Source organism: Zootoca vivipara, chromosome 3, assembly GCF_965207765.1.
Source record: "Zootoca vivipara chromosome 3, rZooViv2.hap1.1, whole genome shotgun sequence".
Lineage (NCBI taxonomy): Eukaryota > Metazoa > Chordata > Lepidosauria > Squamata > Lacertidae > Zootoca > Zootoca vivipara.
In genome coordinates, this window is record NC_142586.1 from 93,370,778 (window position 1) to 93,393,246 (window position 22,469).

At 41.3% G+C, this 22,469-nt stretch overlaps 1 protein-coding gene across 1 annotated transcript in view; it reads right to left on the reverse strand.

Moving 5' to 3' along the window:
* The window catches only part of KCTD3 (potassium channel tetramerization domain containing 3), a 36,815-nt gene extending 17,836 nt beyond the window's left edge, over positions 1 to 18,979 (reverse strand). The window contains exons 1-9 of the mRNA XM_035111327.3: positions 16,083 to 18,979; positions 10,759 to 10,812; positions 10,049 to 10,094; positions 9,043 to 9,116; positions 8,081 to 8,139; positions 7,123 to 7,203; positions 5,271 to 5,411; positions 4,676 to 4,766; positions 1,912 to 2,102 (exon numbers count right to left, since the gene is read on the reverse strand). Of these exons, the coding sequence (XP_034967218.1) occupies positions 1,912 to 2,102; positions 4,676 to 4,766; positions 5,271 to 5,411; positions 7,123 to 7,203; positions 8,081 to 8,139; positions 9,043 to 9,116; positions 10,049 to 10,094; positions 10,759 to 10,812; positions 16,083 to 16,159 (814 nt within the window). The 5' untranslated portion in view covers positions 16,160 to 18,979. The remainder of the gene's footprint in view (positions 1 to 1,911; positions 2,103 to 4,675; positions 4,767 to 5,270; positions 5,412 to 7,122; positions 7,204 to 8,080; positions 8,140 to 9,042; positions 9,117 to 10,048; positions 10,095 to 10,758; positions 10,813 to 16,082) is intronic.
* Positions 18,980 to 22,469: the final 3,490 nt, after the last annotated feature.

Consider the following 22,469-nt stretch of genomic DNA (forward strand, 5'->3'; position numbering starts at 1 on the left):
ACCAGACTTTTAGAGGACATCTGAAGGCAAACCTGTTTAGGGAAGCTTTTAATCTTTAAGAAATTAGTGTATTCTAATACCGTGTTTCTCATATTTTAAGGTATCCCTACAAAATAAGGCATGGCAGGATTTTCCTGAGGTGGAAAAATATAAGGCATAAGCCGTACCGGGTGGTGGGAGCAGGTCTGTGGCAAAGAAGGGTTGCTGCTGCCGCGTTAACCCTCGGGACCTGGCTGCAGCCTCAGCGCGCAGCGCACGCAGCCCCAGAACCCGGCTGCAGCCTTTGCGCACCGCGCACGGACACCCGGGACCCGGCTGTAGCCTCAGCGCGCAGCCCCAGGACCCGGCTGCAGCCTTTGCATGTGGACACCCGGGACCTGGCTGCAGCTGCAGCCTCAGCGCGCAGCCCCAGGACCCGGCTGCAGCCTTTGCCTGCTGCGCGCGCAGCCCCAGGACCCGGCTGCAGCCTTTGCCTGCCGCGCGCGCAGCCCCAGGACCCGGCTACAGCCTTTGCCTGCCGCGCGCGAAGACCCGGTGGGAGCAGGTCTGTGGTCTGTACCGGTACTTAATTTAAAAATACGACATCCCTTGAAAATAAGCCATGGTATGTTTTTTTCAGGAAAAAGTAAATATAAGACGTGTCTTATAATATGAGAAACACGGTATTTCTTTTGGAAGCCGCCCAGAGTGGCTGGGGAAACCCAGCCAGGTGGGCAGGGTATAAATAAAAAATTATTATTATTATTATTAATACTACTACTACTACTCTTATACAATTTCTTAAGTAAATATTGTTGTTTTACTGTATTATTATTTTACTTCTTCAAACTTTGTCAGCCACATGATTACTGCATATTGAAGGACACTCTAAACATCTGATGAATAAATTTAATAATCTCCATACTGCCAATGTGCAGACACAACAGCCAAACAGAATTGAATATTCACACGTTGTCCACATCATTTCCCCCACTAAAATACTGATTCCCTCAGGGGGCTTAATTACTTGAGGGCAGAAAACAAACCTACTCCACTGAGTACCTCTCTAATCATACAACTTATTTTGGAAAAATGCATGAAGATACTACATCTATGCTGGCAAGTAGATTAAATCTATGGTGACAGCTCTTCATGGCTAGAGGAAACAGTCTGTCATTATCATTACCCTATTACTTAAATGTTACTTTTGGAACTCAAAAGATTCCTTGTATCTTTCTCTCTGCCCCTGCTCAAAAAGGCCACTGCTGATGTTTGGAAGCAAGTATGTATTTTAATAAGTAAGTCAAGCTATCAATCAGATCTGCAGAGTGAAGTATTTGGCTTCTCTAAAAGCCCTTTTCATGTTTATGTACCTTCTGGTAGCATGAAGCCCTTGGCTCTAAAGCTGTCTGGTGCCAGTGCTGGCTATCTCGACTAATTTCTGCTCAAAAGATTATTAGTAGCAAAGCATTGCCCAAATTGTGTTTTTTGAAGGTTATCAGAAGGAGACCTTGAGAAACATGGCTTTTAGTAAGAACAAGACAAGCTGGCAGTCATTCCAAACTGTCATCTCTAATTCCCACATTCAGGTTCACCATGCAGAGCTGAAATAAGTCAGTCAAAAATTAAATTACTTTCTACTTATTATCACAACAGGGCTTCAGGAACACTTCAATAAGTGACATATACCACTATGCACCCATTAAGCCAAGCATGGCTTTTAGATTTTATCTTATTTCCTATTAAGATACTGCTTTAGCGTATAAGTGATGGATAGAGAAGCAGCTATATGAAGAAATAAAATGTTGAATGAACAAAAGTTTACCTTTCATTCACTGTGGCCAAAAAGTTTGACAAGCAATTGCACAACGTAATTGGAAAACAGTGAGCCAATATCTATTATTAGGAACAGGAACGAGAGTGCACACTTGCCTATTTCACTGCCACTACCACCATCCTGAACGCTCCATAAGATGATACTGCTCTCAGATGCGACAGCAACCATTTTATCTTTGTCTCCATGTGGACCACCAACAACCTTTGCATTGAGAGCAACACGTTCAATAGTCCAGTCTAAATAGGGACTCGTGAACACTTGTTGCCATCCAGAGGATTCTTTGATTCTGAGAGAAAGATATACAAAAACATATTTTTGCAAGCAGGTTTTCCAGGATATGCTAAAACTTCAATGAACAACAGTTATTCCAACTTGTCAAAAGGGAGCAGAAAAATTATTTGATGTAGATCATATTTTTTTAAAGTGCCTACAAACAAAGGAGAAAAATAGTGAAACTTAATTTCGGTACCTAAAAGATAAGATCTAGATGCAATAATCCACTGTTCCTTATAGGATATAAGTCACAGTCTGGATTTATCTAAGCCAATATGTTTCAAAGGAAAGGAGTGAAACACACTTTGTCTAGTATTCTGAAAGGTAGACTCCTGGGACATCTTTCACTTGGTAATTTCACATAATCAGCAGATTCCCAGCAATGGGGAGGGAGATGGGATGTATCATTATCTATCATTATAAAGTATAACAGCACTTTCTAGGTGCTGTGCACAGATTAAAAATCGGATAGTCCCTCCTTGCCTGTAGGCTTACAATCTAACAGAAGCAACACAAAAAGGATGGGTAGGGAAAGAAGAACAAGAAAGGCAAGCCCTAACTTTTAAAGTTCCATAATAGTTCTTATATTGAGCGGCTGGAATGGAGACAGTTGGGGGTGGGGAAGAGACCAATGGTATTTGGGTCTCTTAACCAAAACTGCTGCAGCCTGGTAGAATGGGATGTAATAAGGTTAGTACATAATAACTATTCTGAATGAGACTGTTCTTGTAAGATGTAATCTATTCGTCTGGAGCAAGAAAAACATTCATAAAAAAAATTAAGGTGGGACCATGTCTAGTTTGGCATAAATGAGGACAGTATAGGGAACATTTCTGTCCTTCTTTGTGCAGCTCAGAACAAAGCAGCTGCTCCGTTTTTGCACAAGAGAAGAGTGTTTTCTTTCCTCATGTGAATAGATGCCTGTGGAGAAATATGCAGGCTTGTGGGTATTCATTCACTGCTGAACACTCAAATGCAAACTAGACAGAAAGCAACAGTATAGTAGAAATGTTGCAACTATAGTGGTGGGGAACCTGCAGCCTTATTTGCAGCACCTCATTTGGCCCACAGCATAGTTTGGCCCAAAGCACATCCAACCCTCCATTACCTAATGGGATAGGACATAAGTGCAAGACAGGTAAACTCTAAGTGTACCCCTGATTCTTCCTGTCCAGTTGCTGGGTAACAGAAAAAGATTCAAAATTCAGAAAGTGCTGAATTACAGCTGCAAAGGAAAACTCAGAAGTGCACAGACTCTTTTTTTGCAAGCACGTATTGAAGGTTGCAATTTCGGCTGCACAAAGGGAGGATCAAGAGCAACCTTAAGAGTGTGCTCCTGATTCATCTGTTGAACGTGGAAAGCCAACCGGATAAGAGTTCCCCACCCCCTTATACTCTGAAGGACATAGGAAGCTACCTTATGGGGAGGGGGTGTGAAGTCTTATCAGTACTTCTCAGGTCTCTAAAATGTAGGGACAATCCTGGTAGTGGGGGCATGTCACATTAAACATAAAAAACCCAAACAACCCTGCAGTTTACTGTGAACAAGAACATGCTCATGCACACTGCTGAAATCTCGAGCACTTTACTTCTCCCTTGCTCCTGCCATGTTGCTGGGGGGCAAGTCATAGTCTGCTTGAAATTACATCCCAATTTGTGTTTGGACATGAACCAAGACAAGACCATAGGTTTCCTGAGAGGGAAGAGCGAAGTGCATGTGGTTTTAGCTATGTGAATAAGCATCCTACACACTAACCAGTTTATTTTAATTATGGTTTATATCCTGCTTTCATGCCAACTAAAAGCTTTAACCAAATGTAGCAACAGCCCATTCTGTTTTTTTATCACAAATGGCTTGACATGGTGGCACAGTTTCACATCCCTAAGTAAGGCACCATATCCTCAGTGAATTTATACTGGAGCACTGACTCACAGAATCACATCTTGAAGTGCCCTAACACACACTACTCCACACAACTGAAATATTTTGCTAATGTCTTATGCACATAGTAATTCGTGAAGATAAGCTTTGGTCACAAATGACCTCCTGTGTATTCAATATAACGGGCTTCATTATACTTTACCTGTTGAGTGAACGAATTACCTACATTTATTCTGAGTCCCCCAGACAGAACAACTTTTCACAGAATATTTCCGGAACTGCAACTGTTAGAAGTATCAGATTTCAAGCATGCCTTTTCCTTTTAAAATAAATGAAGAGGGGATTCAAATTCTTTCCTGTTTGCTGCTTCTGTATATTTTAAAGGGAAGGAGCACAAATTTTGCAGTTGTGCATGTATGCCGGGATACAAGAATACTTGAGGAACGTGGCCATAAGATTGATTCAAAATGTCTGCTCTGTTGACGATATCTAGTTTTGCAATGGCAATCATAAGTTGAAGTCATAAAGCAGGGGTGTTACAAAGCTTCTCATTCCTGCCTCAGTACTACTCACACTATTAACAAAAAATAAACAAAAACTTTGTTTCTTTTAATGAATGCATATCTTGTATTTTATGAAAACTGTCCTGTAGAGCATAATTACTGGAATATAGACTGAAACAGTATTGCTCATTGCATCTTTACCTATAACAAACTGCAAAGTGAGCATATGCAGCTACAATCCAGTTGTGATGGCCAGCCACTATCAAAACTTTTCGTGGATCCACAGGAAACCCTTTAAAAAGAAAAAGAAAAACACAACAGAGGTTAAGTGAGGTTATTGAATTGATGGTCATGAGTCTTATTTTTCCAGAGTAGTGAGTATTCTTAAATTCTGCAGCTGTAATAAAGCTGCTGATGCACATGATGAGCTGCATTTGGCATGGAAGAGTTAGCAGAGCAGAGCAAACTCTGGGGAACTAAAGCAGAATACTATGGCTACTGTAAGCACACATGCCCTTCTGCTCTCTTTCCAGAGGAAGAAGATTTACCCCAGAAGCAGATAGATGATCACCATTCAATACCTGGCCCTATACTACAACCTAGTTGCAGCCTGCATGTACTTATATCTCATTTATGATGCTTGCACTGCAGGGCTAGTCTTCACTCAAATCTGCAACCTGTCACAATTTTCAAGGATCGGCAAGAACTAATTTGGGCTTTTCTTAAGATACACTTGCAAATTATTTTTCCACAAATATTTTAAATGCATTAAAGAAATGAAGATCGTTTTGCTCACCTAGCCTGACTGTATCTTCTCCAGTACCAGCAAGTGAAGTCTGCATATTCCCTCCTCGGGCCTCACTTTCAGGACAGCTCTGAGGTGCTCTGACTTCAGTAGATGCTCCTGAAGAAGGGCTAATCCTGCGACTTGGAATGCCTAAAGAAGATAAGAAATTTGTCAAATCTGGTTTTTCTGGGCTTAGATAAAGGCTGCTACACCTTTGCTGGTAGTTCAAACACATGAGGTTGGCTTTTGAGAACTGCAAGCAGAAGGAAGCTCATGACAGTGGACTTTCCCATTCCCTCCCATCCTTCCAAAATGCACAAGGGGCTGCAATGGGAAGGGGAAACTTCTCAAATTAATCAGACAAAGTACCTTGCACATTTCGAGCTCCATTTATCTGTAGTACCTCAACAATTTTGGGCAACTTCCCCCTCCTGACTATTCCTGCCCCCATCCCACGCTATTCCATGGCGCTGCCCAACCCTCAGTGAAAGTATAGCAGCCTCCATAACTAATTTGTAATTGCCTCAATAGTATTAAGAACTACTCTACCACAGAGTTTTGGTTTACACTGACTTAACATCAAAGCAATATATATTCATTTAGAGATAGTGGGTTCAGTGGGAAGTACCGTATTTTTCCGTGTATAATACACACACACCGTCCCCCTATTTTTGGGGACTCCAATATTAAGAAAATGGGGGGAGATTGCCCAGAGTTGTTAAGCTTTTGGGGGGAGGATTTCCCAAAGTTGTTGAGCTTGGGGGAGGGGGTTTGCTGAAAATCGCTAACCCGCCTGACCGATGCTGCCAATCGCGGACGCCACCAATCGTCTGACCGCTCGCCGCCAGCACCAGCCAGTCGCCTGCCCAATTGCCACAACAGCCAATCGACAGCAGCCCTTGCCGCATCCACCACTCACCCGCCCAATCGCCGCTGACAATCTCCTGCTTGCGTTTGCAACCAAACACCTGTCCTCCCTCAGCACTATTCGTGTAAAAGACGACCCCCCCCTTTAACATTATTTTATAATTTAAAAAATGTCTTATACATGGAAAACTAAGGGATACCATGAAGGGGGGGGGGAGTATTTGATCCCCTGCTAAATTTGCCCATTGGCCCTCAATCTCTGACTTTTGTCTTCTGGGTTTCTGGGGTTTTCCTGTTGTTATTCTGTCCCTCACAGCTACAATAAACCTACCATTAAAATTATGGACTGGTCATTTCTTCGTCAGAGGGCAAACAGGCAAATTTAGCAGGGGATCAAAAACTCCCCCCCCCTCACTGTATATCAGTCCCTTTCTAGAAAATCAAAATCACCTGAGAAATACAACAATGTACTGCAGCCTTGTAGTTAAGCATTCACATGATTGCCAGACATCCAATAGACATAAGGTACACATATATTTCCCAGTGGTGACCCACAACTGTTTGTCTGAGCTACTGTGTGAGCCCTCCTTAACCAGAGACTGAAGAAGATGAATAATGTACAGCAGCAGTAACAAGCAGCTAAGATGAGGCATGATCTTGAAAGGGTCTATTGTAATAACCTCAAAACCACAATGAGAATGCTTATAATAAAGTAGACACTATGGCAACAGCAGGAAAGTGATTCTGGTGTACACATAGAACTAACATAAAGGTGGCAGCAGAGATGGAGAGAATCCTGATAAGTTCTTGAAGTGGAAGCTTCAGCAGGCATCAGCCCATAGTGTCTCTATACATAGTGAACCCCACAATGCTTTGACCAGCTCAAATGCCACACAGAGCTGAAAGTATTTCATTACTGTAAAGATGCAGAGATTTTCAGGAGTCGCTTCTTGATGCTGAAATAAAAAATGGCATACAAAGCATGCTCAAGTACCTGGAGGTGGCAGGTATCCATGGAAGAGGACACTGCCACAAGAGGAGCGCTCTAGCTCTTCACACAAGAGTAACCTTCTTACTGAAAGGAAACAGCATATAAATCAATAACAAAGTATACGTATGTGAATACTAATTGAGTTACTTTGCAATCTTTTTTTATACATATATAGCTTTCTTGCTGCAAAAGGGCAAGGCTAGGCTTCGAACAGCAACACAGCTTTAAAGTAAAGTCAGGTGTGCTTGGGCCCAAATGTTGTTGATTCCCCACCAAACTGCTCGGTAGGTGGGACTTTGCCAATCTTCAGGTGCCACTGGAGATTAATTAACTTCATAAAATAATATATATACTACTTTTGGGGTCTCAATAAGGCCGCTATGGCTTATAACATTAAACCTCCAGTTGCACAGTTATAACCCTGCCCTTTGATACCTGGTGTATATTTTTATAACCCACCCTACTTTTATTATTATAATTTGCTTTAATCTGTTTTTGATGTTGTATTTTAATTTTTTGTAACACACCCTAGAACCTTAGGAAGCAGGGCTTAAATTCATAATAACAACAGAGAACTTTAAAAACATACCAAAACAAGAAATCTACAAGTTATCAGCATTTGTTTATAAAAAAAGAAATCATAGCCACCCACCAAAAATATAATCAACATGGGACTTAATCAATCCTCTCTTAGGAGATCAATGTGCTGATCTCCAAAAACATTCTGTCTCGACTCCCAGCAAAATGTGCTCTGTTGATGATGGAACGCAGAGGAAGTGAAGGGGAAGCAATGAGAGGTATTCCCACTGGTTGCTGGCCCTCCAACCCACCCAAAAGTCACCTGGGAATGACAATATATATGGCTTAATTGTGTGGGGAACCACTACTGGTGGTTCTTTAAAATGATTAGTAACTGATCATGATGTTCAGACTAGTGGGTAATTTAAATCCATATATTTACCTAAAGGTGTAATTCCATAAAACTCTGCTTCATGCCTAAGTACATTAATGCTTACTCCCCTGCAAAAAGGTAAAAAACAGAAATATTTACAAATTAAATAATGCCGTTTTTTAGCACAAAAATTAATATTCTAAACACAAAAACTAATAAAAACTTAGTTGGTCTTTAAGGTGCTGCTGGGAGGAATTTTTTATTTTGTTTCTTTTATAGGAAGTTTTATTTTAACATGATAAAATACTTTGATTAAACAACTGAGAATATCTTTAAATTCTATGGATCAACAGAAACATCTACACAAATGTTAAATTAAAGCTTTGTGAAGAGATATACAGTAGTCTGGAACACTCAAGCAAAACCTCTGTTCTTTGAAAACATTTTTTTTAAAAAAAGTAAGCTTTATGAGCAGCAGAAATCACAGAACAAGTATTATGGGATACATATAGAATGTGCTGACTAGAAGTCCAATCTAACACATAGATGACAGAGCTAGGTGTTGTCACATGGGTGGGTGAATGTGTGTGTCTCAGCTGAGGCAAATGCACAAAAGAAAAGCTAGCTTAGCTCACAGGCCTGGCAAGTTTCTTCAAGTTGAACCCTTTCAGAATTGTGCCTCAAAGAGTGTACACATACTTTAACGTGTGTGGTTTTAGCTGCTAGATTGGGCTATAAGTGTCTAGTACACAGGTTACAAGAGAATATTTAAAGTCTCTCATACAGCAAAGCCTTAAGGAAGACCTAATAGTCTTTCAGAAATCAGGGGCCCCTTGAAGTTCCTGCAGAAATTCACCTCTAATATTTGGGAGAGTAGATTATTCTGTGGAGTTCAGGGGATACTACTGATACTTTCACAAGTACAATTTTTTTTAAACTTCAATTTAAGTGAGCTTAAGAGTGTTTTTATAACAAACTTCCACCAGAAACGTTTTTAAAATCAGAGTGAGAATTAACACTGAGTTCCTTACCGCAAATCTAACTCCTTTGTTCGAAGAAAATTTAAAATAGGTGCAAATGCTGCAGGATCTCTGTCAATAAATATCTATGAAGAAATGAGAGCCCATTTATTAGCTTAACATATAAGTTTTAGAATACAAGAAATTATGCACTCTGAAATCTTTATTTATTTCAATGGAAGCAGTTTAAACACAGGATTAATTCTGCAGCAGAAATCTGTGTGACCTAAAATGCTTAATTCTGGCATTATTTAGCCCTACATATATTACAACATCAAATTTTAAAAAAATAAACCCTCGTTTTTTAAAAAAAAGTTATATTTTTTAACTTTGCATTTTCATGATGCCTACAATTACCAGCAGCCACAATTTGTCTCTATCATTCAACTGAGCACAAGACTGAGTCTCCCCATTCTAACTAGAGATGTTGCAAAAGTGCACAATTCACCAATTTAGAATACAAATTTGTCCAGTTCAAATTGCAAATTGTATTATAAATCAAGTGTCATTTCCCTGAAAAGTTTGGAATGTAAAACAAGATTCTGCACACACAAACTCAGGATTCAGGCAGATCAGGCTGGTTTGTAGGTATATATGCAAAAAGTTATTTAATATTTACTCCTTACTCTTACTGATTGCCAAGAATTATGTGGCCAGAACATCTGATCAAGAAGTCTTTTGTATGGCAAGTATTGTATTTGGGTAACTTTTTTTCTATTGTTTCTATGGTTTACCAGGGCTGCTTCTCTGTTGTTTCTTGCAGCTGTGCTACTGTCCTTGCCCAGATGTAAAGCAGAACCCTTTTGGGATTAGGCCTCCTCTCATATAACTTGATCACTCCAAACCAGAATATTATAACCACCTGTACTTAACATTGGCTTACAAATATGAAAGCCTTTGCATTTATACAAATGAATTTATATGATATACATAGATTCCAAAAGTTTCATCCAGCAAAACCCAATACAGTAATCAACTTTCATATCATAATCTTCTTTTTTTAGAAAGGAATACTCACAGCACCAGTTTCATCTTTCAGTGTTGAAATTCTTCCACTCAGCAAACTGAAAACAAATAAAGCTAAATTACAATATAGCTTGGTAAGAAGAGTTGGGTGAAGAGTCCTAGTTTCTCCTCTGCTCTCATAAAGTCTCATAAAAGAGGGATGACATCTACCAACAGTATGTTTTTCTATGCAGTCCCAAAATCACAAATCATAGAAACATGTGGTTTTAAGTCCCACACATCTGCCATAAAACATATGTAGGGGCATTTGCAGGAAATAATTAGTGGGTATAGCAGGGATTAAGCCCCCCCCCCATTTCTCCTTCCAATTCTTCCCTAAACTCTTCTGCACCATTCCATTCATTCTCAGAAATGCAGGTTTGTAAACATGCATTTGCTGATAAAACACGTGGTTCCACCCTCACATTGTACCGACAATTTTGAGAAAACATTTCCTCAGAGATCACTATGATGTGTAAATACAACACACAAGGGCTTATTTATGTAACATACCCATAACATGAAACTGATAAGAAATGTTAGACTTCAAACTTGAACACAAGCCTAATTATGAACTGGGCTACAAAGCTACAAAGTAGGTAAGCTACACACTTAGACACACTGGTCAATGTAAAAAAAAAAAAGCTACTGAAGATTTACTGGGGAGTAAGTTTTATTGAACTTAGACTGAATAAAGATCCATAAGATCTGGCTTCAAAATACCTGGAAAAAAAGGAGTCCGGAATCCACATTAGTGTTTGTCTTGAAGTGCTGAACCTGGAACATAAATATTAGAAGTCAGGAACTGAACTGGTAAGTTCCCTCCCTGCAACCAACAATTATTATTATTATTTACTTATTTAATTAATTCTTTCCTACCTAAGAAAAATAGTGTTTGAACACAGTGGGCAAGACCCCCAAAATTGCAAAAAGGCCTCTGTTCAAGCAAAAGGACTTCTCATTCCTCTCTTACTCCCCACCCCCAGTAGCCCCTCATGTATCTCATTCATTCTTCTAGGAACCCGTGCAAAAAGGAAGCACTTGTCAAGGTTGGCTAAAATTAGTCTTGACTATCCCACTGAGACCAATGAAATGAATTAGTAGCAACCAAGTTAGTCCTACAGCTTTCAGTGGAAGTTAATCCAAACTATCTTTTTTTGGATTAGGACCCAAAGACCAGGCCTTTGCAGTTGTTATTACCACAAATAAACGTCTCCTCCTTCCCAAACACACAAAATTAAGTTGCTTGCATTGTTTATGACAAAGCAACTTATGCATATTTACTCAGGAGCAAGCCTCATGTTCAATAATGCTTACTCTCTAGTAAGTACCGTATGCTTGTGATTTCATTTTAAGTCTGTATCGCTGAATGAGAATTTATTTCTGGCCACATTGGGAGTACATGTTTTGTAATAAGTTAAACTTTATGAAAATGTCTATGTATGTAAACTAGAGAAGTTCAAATAATTTCACGCATGCGAGGGTACACTTATTTTAAAAATCCTGTGCACATGTAGAAAAAATGGTGCATTTGTGTGCACATAAGAGAAATAGCCCTAAGACTGGTCTTTAAAGTCTGAAATAAAATTGCTATTCTACCATTTAGCATGTATTCCATTCAAACTATGGAACTTTTCTGTATTTTAAATGAAGAATGTGTACAACAGAGGCTCCTACATGCTATCTGTACTACTACTTGTTTGTATTGTTGGTTACTACAGAATCATAGAAGTGTAGAATTGGAAGGGACCCCAAGGGTCTATGATTCTATAGTATATAAAAAAAATACAGATAGCATATAGGAGCCTCTGTATTATACACAATGCAGATTCTGTGCAGTTTTGCAATAAAGGCATGACAAAGCCAAATCTCTGAACAAAGGGCTCAATATAGTCATTTTAAGCTTGAAAATTGGAAAACTTTCTCCTATGAAAAAAATAGTCAGAACTACATTTTTTTCTGGTTAACTTTTTAGCAGTAAGTTTGAAGGTTCAATCGAGCAGAATTCAAACACTCTTGCAATCCTAGTTTATTATTAGAAACACACTCAAATAACGAAACTCCAGTAGCTAGAACAAACGTATTATTTCCAAGAAGTCAAACAAACAATGCTAACTTGAACACAGTTCAGTACCCATGATATAAAAATATAGAATAGAATCCAAACAACAGTGAAATTAGTCCTGGTGAGTCAAATGAAACCTACCAAGAAGGAGCAATGTACATCTTAAAATACAAAACTGACTCTGCTAATTCTGTGGCAGTATTTGACTGCATATTTTCGCCTCCAAGTTAATTACATGTTTTGCGGAACAACATGATCCAAAAATATTCCCCCACAATTTCCATGAAAATGAAGGGATGTTACAGAGCAGTAGTTGTTGATGAATGGCACCAGAATGCTGATACTTAGATGTTAAGATACAAATAACATTACTACATATAGCAACATATGACAATGATACTTTATTTACAAAAACTTAATAGTCACAGCAAAGTGGTAGGAACTTAAAAGAAAGCACACCAAGGATAGCTATTTTTTGCCTCACAAGAAGTAAGACATGTTTAGATTTTAAAAATGCTTGTCCCTCAGTTTAGAAGTTACATCACTTTTCATACTCTCTGTCTAACCAGCAATAAGTGTGTTTTGCTTAAGGCTGGAGTCAGATCTGGAAAACTGCTGGATTTAAAAGTTTTTAAAAAGGGGGTCCACCTGTTACTTCTTTGTCCCATAATACTGGGTGTAAAAAGACACTAGCAGAAACTACAATAATCTAATCCCATAGTCATTCTCCCTCTTGAGACCAAGTCAATAAGCAGACTTTTTGACTATAATAGCAGGGTGGTGATTACCAGCTTTTGGTACCGGTAACTGCCCTGAGACCTCCAGGTATAGGGCAGTATATAAATTCAATCAATCAATTAATCAATTGGAGGCCAGCTTTTCCACTAGTGGCACCAGCGTTGTGGAATGCCATCTCTGCTGAATTATGATAAACCTCATGATACTAGCATTCCACTAGCCCTTGAAGACATACCTCTTTAAAGGAACATTCTCCTCATCTCCTAACTAAACCTCCTGTTCAATCAAATTGTAGTTAACTGCTGTTTTAACAGGCCTTCTTATTGTACATTTTAATTATGAATATTTAATGTTTTGAGAAAACTGTTTGAATGCGCATCTTAATTATGTGTGACCAGTGCTTTTTTCCCCTAAAAAATGTTTAGGGGTACTCTCATCTTCCTACTCATATTGAAATACTGCCCCTCAATAAGGCCAAACTTAGATTCACAAAATGTTTAGCAGTATGTGTACCCCTGCATCCCCCCCAGAAAAAAAGCACTGTGTGTGACTATATTCTTATAACTGGTTTTATACTTGTAAACCACTTAGAAGTCATTTTGGCAAGTAAGAAATATACAACATATAACTGTTAACAAGCTCTTTGTTGTCATATTTTCCTCTTTCCCATGCCTGCTTTGCACAAGTTCTCATATGATGAGGTGTTCAAGAGTTTGCTCACTATTTGAGACATTCTGGTTGGTCCTAATAAAGATTTGCCAACTGTGGATTTTTCACAATTTTTATATTTTCTTTGGTACAAGTGTCAAAACAAAAGAATGATAATAATCTCAGTTCTTTTTTTAAGGTAGATGGGTGGCTTTAATGTAGCTGGTAGGCTATTCAATCCAATTTTCTCAAGGAAGCTCTGCTATGAAGACTGGGTATATTCTATTTGGCACAAACAGAAATAAACTTTACTTTGTTTTGTTGCAATTTATCAGCCTGATTAAAAAATGCTACTGTAAACATATAAAAGGCCACAATGATTATAACATTGTTCATCACTCTTATTTTCCCATATGCTCTTTTGATAACACCAACTTATTATCAAGTAATACATTAATTTCAGTTTTTCTATAAAATAGACAAGTTCAAACAATACTACCATACTATGAACAACAGGTTAAGAGGATCACTTAGATGTGATGCAAGTTGATGTGCTTTTGACATTTAGAAACCTTTTTATGGGTAAAATTGAGGGATTCAATAATACTATTGCAAATCAACAAAAGACCATTGAAACATTATTTTGTTTGCAACATTTATTATGTATTGATATACCATTCTGATTTACAGTATCATGCTTTTCAATCATTTTTTCAATAACTGCACTACAATTGTTAGAATGTGAAGATACAGAATAAAGCAGGTTTCTATTTTTCACCTAACAATATAGCTTTTTGTTTTCACTAAAATACGAGTGTTTCATGTTGTGTAATACTTTGGCCTAGATTCAGAGCTCTGATAAACAGAGCTCAGCTCACAGAATGGGATAATCACAACAGAAAGGCCAAAGGAAGATAATTCTTCTGGATGCCCCATCTCCTAGATTTACCATATGCTCTAGTCTAGAGGACTGAAGGAGCCTCTAGAACTGTGGTTCCCAACCTGGGGCACACGCCCCACAGGGGGGCAATTTGATTTTGGCGGGGGGGGGGCAATTTGAGAATGAGTTATTAACAGTTAATGGCTTTTTAGGCTTCCTCCACATGAATTGGGACACGGGTGGTGCTGTGGGTTAAACCACAGAGCCTAGGGCTTGCCAATCAGAAGGTCCGGCGGTTCGAACCCCCGCGACGTTGCTCAGTCCCAGCTCCTGCCAACCTAGCAGTTCGAAAGCATGTCAAAGTGCAAGTAGATAAATAGGTACCGCTACAGTGGGAAGTTAAATGGCGTTTCCGTGTGCTGCTCTGGTTCGCCAGAAGTGGCTTTGTGATGCGGGCCACATGACCTGGAAGCTGTATGCCGGCTCCCTCGGCCAATAACGCGAGATGAGCGCCGCAACCCCAGAGTCGGTCATGACTGGACCTAATGGTCAGGGGTCCCTTTACCTTTACCAAATAAATAGGAGTTCCCTTTTGAATACGAATTATATGTCACAGAGAGGGGATTTTAGAGATGCTTAGGCTGGGAAACACTGCTTTAGAACAGGTAGTGTGAGGCGCTTCCTCCCCAATACACTTTGCTAAAGTATCATCTGGATAAAATATTCTCCAATAGATCCAACCAAATGAGGTGGTTCATACATAATGCTAAGCCAAACCACGGTTTAATTACACATGTGAAGGTTCCCACAAAGGAGACTGTGGTTACTGCACTCCTCCCCCTGGTCATCTGGCTGCAGTGATCTAAACCATGGTTTGGCTTACCACAGGGGTCGGCAAGGTTTACCTTGCCTGGGCCTGTTCACTGCCGCGGAGGGCTCCGTGGGCCGGATCGCAGGCCCATGTTTGACAGAGCACACTATAGAAGGAACAAGGTATCTTCGGACCAGGGAAGCAAGTCCGGAAAGGCCAAACAGACCCTGTGGGATTACTAAAGTGTACACCAGAAGGTATTAAAAAGGCTGGAATGTTGCTAGAGAGCACACATCATACATGTGTGGGGCCCAGACACACAAACTGCTGACCATTCAACCTCGGGAGCTGCTGGACTCTCCATCAGAGGTTTGTAAGCAGAGGTTGGATGACCATCCACCAGTTCTTTAGCTGCAATCCCTGCATTGCAGCGGGATGGACTAGATAACGCTTGGGGCTCCCCATCCAACTCCACAGTTATTCTGATTCTATGAATCTCACAGAGTTTCTTTACCAGTGACACCATTCCTCAAGCAAGTTATAAAGTACGTAAAGCGGCAAGGTACACACACACAAACACACGTGGGTGTGTATACTTTTGTGGGTGGGTCACGGTGAGTGTGTATACACACATGCATACACAGACACACAAGGCCTTGACTTCGCCACGGGATTCTAGTAGCCAGAAAACTTCAACATACAGTACTTATCTCCTAAATGTGTTTGTTATCGCAGTAGCAAGGCCTGGTCTCGTCGCCGTGAATTTGGGGGGGTCAGGGAAGAGATGGTATCGTTTCGGCTCCCTCCTCCGCTCCCCGGCACCCTTGCTCCCAGGCCCTGCCTCTCTCGCCCCCCACCACCACCACCTTGCCCGTCGGAGGCCCCGCCGCCCGCCTGCTGCTCACCTGGTGCCCCCGACATTGAGCTGGATAATCTCCCCGCTGCTGCCTGCGCCGGCGAAACCCGCGCCGTTCCCCGCCATCTTCCCCAGCAGCGACTCTGCCTCCGGGCACCGCCTGTCGCCGCTTCCAGCCGCCGCCGCCGCCGCCCCGGAGTCGAGTCCAGGAGGCGGCGGCGGGGCCGGGGGAGAAGAAGGAGCGTCCAGCGAGGCTGCGCAGCCCTCCGAGACAGGCACTGGGCGCGCCGACGGAAAGGCTGCCAGGTCGGGACGTGGGAGGGGAGGCTGAGGCAGCCTCCCTTCTCTCGCCGCCCGCCCGCCTTCCCCCGTTTCGTCAGGCGGCCGAGGAAGGCCCTGCCGCCGCCTCCGCCGCCACTACAGCGGCCTCCGACCCTCTTCCCGGCCGAAAACGCTGCCGCTCTCAATGGCGAGGAATGCCATAGCAACGCGCGGTACCTAGAGGAGGGGGCTCCGCGAGGGACAAAATACCGACGCTGGCTGCGCCTTCGCGAGATCGCGCTGAGGCCGAAGCGCCGCGAGAGAGCCTCTCGCTTGGGAGGAGCTGGGGCAGGTGGCGGCGCCGGCAGAACTTCCTTCGCTGCTAGCCTCTCGCTGGCCCTTTTATTTCGTTTGTGGACTCGATGAATGCACACAGATAACGCGAGCTCCCGGAGGAGCTCACAGGCTTAGGGGAGGATTTAGACTGAGTTTCTGTCCCCATGTCCCCCACGCACGCGCGCACCCGCCACCTCCACCACGACCCAGGTAGCGTTTGGAAGCCCCTTCCTTGGAAATAAGCAGCGACCCGATTCCGTGCGCGCGCACGTCTGTCACCTTCACAGCTGGTTTGCTCCTGGTATTAGCCAGTATGCGCACACGCATAAAAAAGGACTTGGGAGGGAAGTTCGGGACCACCACCACCACCCCCGCAAGACTGAGCAGGAAAGTCTCTTTGGGGAGGAAGGGTGGGATGTAAGTTCAGTTGATGATATCAATTCATTAGTAACACACAGCCAGACTGCATTGGCTTAAAGTAAGCTGAGTTCTGTACATTGCTATCTATAGAAGTTTCCTCCCCTAAAATTTGCACCTATTGTCTAAGATTGCTTAAGAAAGTCCATAAAAAGAGGTTAAGGTCAATAATATTATTGTATTGTTCACCTAACTGTCACAGCTGTGCCAACTGCCATAACTGCCACATACATCACAATTATACTTAATATTTTCCTGTCTGTATCTCCTCACCTAAGATATTCTGAGATAGACAATCTCTGAACCTAGAGGTTTCATATAGCCATATTTGATAATATATCCATTGGCAGACATCTCCTAGCACGCAACAAGAGCCCTGCTGGATATTAAGGTTGTCATGTGTCCTCTTTTTCCTGGACCCGGTCTTCTTTTTCCGGGGTAAAATTTGGGACAAATTGCATTTATTTGCTTTTAATGGCCGTCATAGCATCCTCTCTTTTGCTCTTCAAAATATGGCAATTGACCCATCTAGACCAGAATCCTATTCCTTCAACCAATACAAAATCAGAAAGCAGGACCTATGTGCAACAGCAGCATTCTACCAACTTGTGATTCCCAGTACTGTATCAGGGTTAAAATCCATCTTGTATCTTGGCACATTGTTTTAGTAAATAGGCAAACATAATAAGCAGAAGCATTAGGAACAGCTTGTGCATCTGGCAAACTGGGAAGTTAATGTTTGTTAGAGATAGTTATGGTCGTTTATATATAATGCTTTTATGCAGTATTCACATACGCTTTTAAAAACATGTATCAAACATCTCAAATTCTCTTCTTTCAGTATCAGTAAAGATGTGTTTGTATCCTAGTTTGAACTTTAGCTTTTGCAATAATATATTCAGCCTTGAAGTTAAGTTACTTCTCAGAACAACAGATAAAATTTAGTAGTTGCTTGGCAACCACATTCCAGAGGTACGAGTGAAGTTTGTGTATGAACGGATTTTGATCAAGCTGGACCTGTGATGCAGGCAATCTGGACTACAGCATTTGCTACAGCTAAGAAAAGTTTCTGTGTAAATGGAGAGAACCACACCTGACAATCTAGACTTTTGCTGCTTTGCTAGGTGGAAACTTTGGACCTACACAAATGGAAGATGACCCCATGCATATATTGAGACAATTCACACCTGGATATTGGTGAATAATGCTGTTTTCACATGCCAAAAAAGACATTGTTGGTTGACAGCTAAGGTAATGGGATTAGCCGGTGCCTGTTGAAAAGTTATAGTGTTTGATCAACTACTACTTGCATTGTCTTTGTGTTTTTACTTCTATCCGTTTGAACATTAAAAAAAAAAAACTTATTCATGCTGCTAAAAAACCCATAAAGTTTTTGCCCCATAAAGTACTATTTACTGCATCCTCAAGAACAAATAGAAACTCTGAATGATTTTTGGCAGAAAACCCACATAGGACCCAGTACAGATCAGGGTCCCACAAAGCTGTTCTTCCTTCCAAAGAAAGGAAGCGGCAGCTTCCTTCTTTTCCGCTTCTTTTCCAAAGAAAAGCGGCAGCATTAAACATGTTTTTAAAGTATTACTCATATAATGTGTAATTCAAAATAATAATAATATTTGCCTGTAGCACAAGGGCTTTCATATCTGATCTTCAAAACTCTCCCTAGACCATACCGCCTCCTCAACCACATCCCTTTCTGCAGTTTACATTTCCTACTTCATGTCTTCCTTGAATATTTTTGCCTGTGTGGAATGTGTCCTTGAAGTCTGATAATGCCTCTTGGTTGCATGAACGAAGGATAGAGAGGTTGTGCCAAGATAGGATTGTGGGCCAGTGTTGGATTACCCAATAGGCAGACTAAGCAAAGCAAGGGCATAAAAATAAATGTGATTTTAAATAAAGAATTAGAAATTTGTTATAAAAAAGCATTGAAGTGGTAATCATTTTTCTAACAATGATTAATATTAACTGCTCTGCAGAATACTTTTTTCTTTTCACCTGAAAAGAATAAAAACCCTCAGAGAACAACACAGTCAGAACAGACTTAATTCACCTACCCTATTATGCAGGGAAGTGGGCATGCTTTATTGAGTCAGCTTCAATGAATTTATCAAGAACTAGTGTCATTGAGCCCGTTAAATAAACGGGCGCTAGAACATATGTTGTCAAACATTTGTAAAAACCCTCGTGAGTGGAGCCGCGAGTGTATCTGTTGTTTGCTGGCTCACGCGGGCGGACGCTCGCGCGCATTCCCTCCCTGAAGTCCCAGCACTTCTTTGGCCTCTCTTCATCCCCTCACCGGCTTTTAACACACCCACCACAGCCAACCCACCCCCAACCCACCCACCAGCGCTGCGGCTTCCCTCCTTCTCACCTCTCCTCAGCAGCAGCAGCGGCACTGCCTGCGCCCATAGAGTCCTCGCTCCCACTCAGCAGCCGCCCCCCAGTACATTCCAGAGAGAGCAGGCGAGGCGGACGGGACCCTCCATCCAACACCGACCGACCAACCGGCCAGAGCAGACCGTCCCGTCCTACTCCGCCGCCTCCGCTTAGGAACAACACACGACTCTCAAGCACTGACAGACTGATTGACTGAACTAAGGGAGGGAGGGAGCCGAATGCCTCGTGTCTCTGCGCTCCAAGTCCCAACAGCTGCCCGTGGGGCACATGCGCAGTAGCGCAAACCCACGGACACAGGGACTGGACGCAGAGACACTTGGACTTTATTATATAGGATTTTGCAATCAGAGCATTTAGAAAGATGATGTTTTAATTTCATCATACCTGTAAGTTTTGTGCCATTTCAAAAAATGTTTTTATTTTACAGTTTAATGTTGTTTTTGTTTTGAATTACATATGGGGGAGCAGCAGCATCTTTTCAATGCTTTTGGCCTTTAAGGCCTTAATGGAGCCTTGCTCTGAAAATAGTTCCAGACTGCTGTCCTAGAAAATCTCACTGCTCAGAAAAGCAAGCCGTGCTGCCCAGTGTAGTATATGGAGGCTGTGGGAATTAGGAATATTATCGCCCCCTTCAGAACTCTCCAAACTCTCCTTAAATTCAGACCAGGAAGTTTAAAATTTGAGCTATATAAAACCATTTTAATTGATGTCAGTTTTTTCTACCACGACTCAGCATCCTTTATTGCCATGGCTTTATAGGATCGTTAAAAGTCAGGGCTGGATTGAACTTTAAAATGCCATCAAGCCCTTCACTATTACTTAAAGTACAGGTATTGATTTAACTTGATGTTGTAAACTTTGACTGGTAGGAATTCCACAGTCTCCAGCAGTGACTTGCTCTATTGCAGTACGATTCATACAATGTACAAAAATTAACACCATACGTTTTTACATTTGCTTCTGCAATGTGAGCTGTTACTTCTATCCTGATTGTGGCAACTGCTTCCCAGTCCCACATGCTGTTATTTTTGTGTACAGCTTTCAAAACATGCAAAAATAAAAGGCGTTGTACAACCCTCAGGTCACAGAAAGCATTCTGGGCAACTCAGAGAACACATATAGTACTTTTTAAAGTATGTCTCTAGTCTTCAAGTTTGCAGAGAAAATTTTGAATTGAGAATCTATTTAAACTATTGAAACCCAAAATAAGAATGGAAGCACAAGCATGTTTTCTTGTGGAACTAGTTATTGGTAGGTAGCCGTGTTGGTCTGGTGTAGTTGAAACAAAAAAATATATATTTATTTTTCTTCCAGTAGCACCTTAGAGACTTTCCTATGGAACTGACAGAGCAATTCTAACTATAGGAGAATTTACACTATATTAAGTTAAGATGCTGTAAGTTACCTGTTTCAAACTCTGTTCAGGAACAAGAGTACGTCCCGCTGAGCCAGTCTCAGCCTGGCAGAGGGAAAACAAGCTTTAAACTGGAGTTTGACCATCCATTTTCCCAGTGTTAAATTCCGCTCAGTTGCTAAGTCACATGACCAAGCTGAAAGGTGTTGGGAATAGGTCCAAGTCTGCTTCTCCCTTGTCACACCACACTCCCAGAACACCCTGTTTTCAGGACTTTCCCCATCTGAACTAGGATAGGGGGGTTTCAGCCAGCATAGTCCCAGCAGAGCCCAGCCTCAGCCAACTCAACCAGAGATCAGCCTATTCCAAAATCATTCATCCTGGCAGACCTTGGGAATGTTTTGCACTGTAAATCTCACTGAATCGACAATGATGTTCTGATTATATATATATGCATGCAGGTGTATAAGTGCTTCACAAGCAAAATGACTGAAGCAGTATACAATAAAAATAAAATGCAAAAGATGAGAAATTCAATAAGCAAAAGGCACTTAAACTACAATTGTACAATTATTGATTGTTTGAAGTTACTGGGTCACACTTCAAGGGAAGTGTGTGTGTGTGTACAGTGGTACCCCTGGTTAAGAACTTAATTCGTTCCGGAGGTCCGTTCTTAACCTGAAACTGTTCTTAACTTGAAGCACCACTTTAGCTAATGGGGCCTTCTGCTGCCACCATGCCGCCGGAGCACGAATTCTGTTCTCATCCTGAAGCAAAGTTCTTAACCTGAGGTACTATTTCTGGGTTAGCGGAGTTTGTAACCTGAAGTGTTTGTAACCTGAGGTACCACTGTATATGTAGATACACACACACATACACATTCAGTAGCCACCTGTGTAATACTGTAGTCTACATAACTTTGGTCTGCTATTTTGAATTTTAAATTATAATTTTTCATTGCAACTGAAGATTTTTTTTAGGTCCAGACCATTGGTTTTTTTATGGCCAGATGAAGCTTTCATGGGTTCCATCTCCATGCTACTTGGCTTTTTGCAATTTTGCACTTCCCAGCACTTAAATGCATCTTTACTGAGGGTGAAATTCCACAAAAGATACGGCAGCAAGACTTAGAAGAACTATGAGTTTAAGTTGGATGTGTATACTCAATGGTCTACTATTATTATTGGCAATGTTTGTATGTCTGCTACTGACATACAACCACGTCATTTTTGAAATTATATTCTCTCAGTCTAGACTGATGTCTAACTATTTCTCTAACTTGGTGAAGTATTAAATATTCCACTAACTTCACACCTTTCCACAAAGTTCTGGATGCTTCTGAGGGGCCCATTTCTTAAGGCTACAGGTGATGTTTTGTGAATGCAAAATTAAATCTTATATCTGAAATATCAACACGCGGTAGTGAGGCTCATTTGGAAGTTCACTTTTAATGTAGCTTTTTCATGGCTCTGCAAATTTTCAACAGAAGCTGCTTATGATGTTATCTAGAGACATCTTACCTCATAAATGTTGGTATGGGGCAGGCAGGGAGACAGGTAGAGATAAAATGCCTGGGTAGGGGGTGGCAGAGAGGAGAGGATGGTGCAGTTGTGCCCTTCTGAAATGATACCATTATTAATTGTTTGATTG